The sequence below is a fragment of the Triticum dicoccoides genome, chromosome 1B (genome assembly GCF_002162155.2).
Source record: "Triticum dicoccoides isolate Atlit2015 ecotype Zavitan chromosome 1B, WEW_v2.0, whole genome shotgun sequence".
NCBI lineage: Eukaryota > Viridiplantae > Streptophyta > Magnoliopsida > Poales > Poaceae > Triticum > Triticum dicoccoides.
This window is the reverse complement of record NC_041381.1, coordinates 7590898-7592939: the sequence shown is the minus strand read 5'-3', so window position 1 is coordinate 7592939 and position 2042 is coordinate 7590898. Positions and strand designations below refer to the sequence as shown.

At 58.4% G+C, this 2042-nt stretch overlaps 1 protein-coding gene across 1 annotated transcript; it reads right to left on the bottom strand.

The window, feature by feature from the left end:
* Positions 1-299: 299 nt before the first annotated feature.
* LOC119315039 (protein NEN4-like) lies at positions 300-1799 on the bottom strand. The gene has a single exon (XM_037589707.1). It carries the CDS (start codon positions 1534-1536, stop codon positions 613-615), a length of 924 nt encoding a protein of 307 aa, XP_037445604.1. The 5' UTR covers positions 1537-1799; the 3' UTR covers positions 300-612.
* Between the last annotated feature and the right edge of the window lie 243 nt (positions 1800-2042).

The following is a 2042-nucleotide window of genomic DNA, read 5'->3' as shown; positions in this document are numbered from 1 at the left end:
ACGGCGAGGCATGCGGTTGCGATAGCGCGGCGGTTAGTGCGAGCCGGCGGTGCTTCGTGGTCGCGCATCCATGGCGGCCCTGGCGCTTCTCTCTGTGTGTGCTGGAGGAGAGGATAAGGTAAGAAAAAGGTAGAAGAGAAGCTGTGATCGGACGGCCTCGCGCGGCTAGATCGGGCGGCTGGAGGTGGACGGGCCGAAACTTTCAGTGCGCCCAGTGCTGGCCATAAAATAAACTATCCAAGTAGATACAATCCATGTGAATAGCCTGATCAAACCACTCTGACAGAACAAAAACAAGAAACCCAGAAATGAATCATGAATTTTTATTCATAGCTGAGGCAAATGAGGGCCTCTTTTGTACAACAATTGTTTGTTACAACTTGCATTTATTTACAAATAAAATGAAATGAACTGTGTTTTTACAATATGATAATGCTGATGGTCACAATAGACATTGCTGTCAAACTAAACCTGAGTCAAGGTTAACTATGATGTACAATTTACAAATGAATGAAGGAATGCAAATATGAATGAATTTGGATCAGAACTACAATTAAGCTGTGCAATATTCAGTGGTGAGATGAGATGATTTATTGGATCATCATCACCATCTCATCTGATGACGGCCCTCGAGTGCCTCAGGATCATGCTGAACGGCGGCGCGGGTGGCCGCACACGGCGACCGCCGGTGGCCGTAGTTGTGGTCACGGTGGTGGCCGTCGCTCCCTTATTCACCACCACCACCTTCCCCGTGCTGTCCCTCTTCCCCGTGCTCGTCTTCACCTTCTGGACAGCCGCCGGAGAAGCAGCAGCAGGAGGCGGAGTAGTAGGAGCGGTGGCCGCCTTCGCCGGCGTCGTCGCCCCGGCCGCCGCGCGGGCAAACGCCTTCTCCAACGTGTTGTTGTTGCCGTCGGGCTTCGCGGGAGTCGCCGCGGGCGTGCTCCTGCGCGCGGCGCCGGCGGGCACGTCGCCGCGGAGGCTGGACTCGAGCAGCAGCACGCCGGCGCAGTGCTTGAGCACCTCGAGACTCACGCGCGCGCCGTCGAGGCACCGGAGCCCGCGCGCCCGCCGCGCGCCGATCCCGAAGTGCTCCGCCAGGGCCGCCGCCGCCGCCTCCTCGTCCTCCTCCTGGCCGTCGTCCCCGGCGCCGGCCCGCCCGAAGCTGCCCTGCGCGAGGAGCACGTCGAGCGAGTCGACGACGCCCACGGGCTCCGGCGCGGGCAGGCCGAAGGCGGCGAAGGCCTCGCGCACGCGCGGGGAGGCGGAGCGCCGGACGCCGTGGCCCGCCCACACGCGGCCGTCCAGCAGCTCGAAGATGTCCGGGAAGACGTCCTCGAACGATGGGGCCGAGGAGGGGAAGCTGCTGCCGTCGGCTCCGGCGTCGTCCGGGCGGATGAGGGTGGAGTAGCTGGAGACCTCGACGAGGCGGCGCGGGCAGACGAGGATGGCGGCGAACTCCAGCAGGCGGCACTCGCCGGACGGGGTCGACGCCTCCACGTCGAAGAACACCATCTCCCTCTTCTTGGTGGCCGCCATTGGTGGAGGTTTCTTGGTGAGCTCTGTCTGTTTCCTTGTTTCTTGCTTGAAGGAATGGATCAATGGAGGAGAGGAAGGATGGGAGAAGGGACGATGCTTGTCTTGTGGGAGGAGCCTGCGGTATATATAAGCTTGGACGATCAATGGCGGGAGCACGCATGCATGGTAAGCTAGCTAGAGAGCTGAGCTGAGAGGGAAGAAGAAGAATATTTCTTGTGGTTGAACTCCTCCATGGGGAGGAGAGGAGAGGAGAGGAGAGGGGTTGCTTGGGGTGGACGTAGGGTGCATGAGTTTTGTGCTTGGGGACTTCCAACAGTGGAAGCAATCTTGCTCCTAGCTCAAAAAGGAAGGCAGGGCATGCAAGTTATAGTTACCTCAAGGTCTCAACCAACTCTCTCTCATGTTGATGGCATGCAACAACATTATCCACCTTGGCAAGTCACTACCTACCAAGAGCCCATTTCATTTTCTCTTCCTCTCTTCTTCCCATCAAATGGACTAGTTCT

What these genes read in the sequence shown, in the direction of transcription:
- LOC119315039 (XM_037589707.1), bottom strand. Translation starts at nt 1,536, where the DNA reads ATGGCGGCCACCAAGAAGAGGGAGATGGTGTTCTTCGACGTGGAGGCG.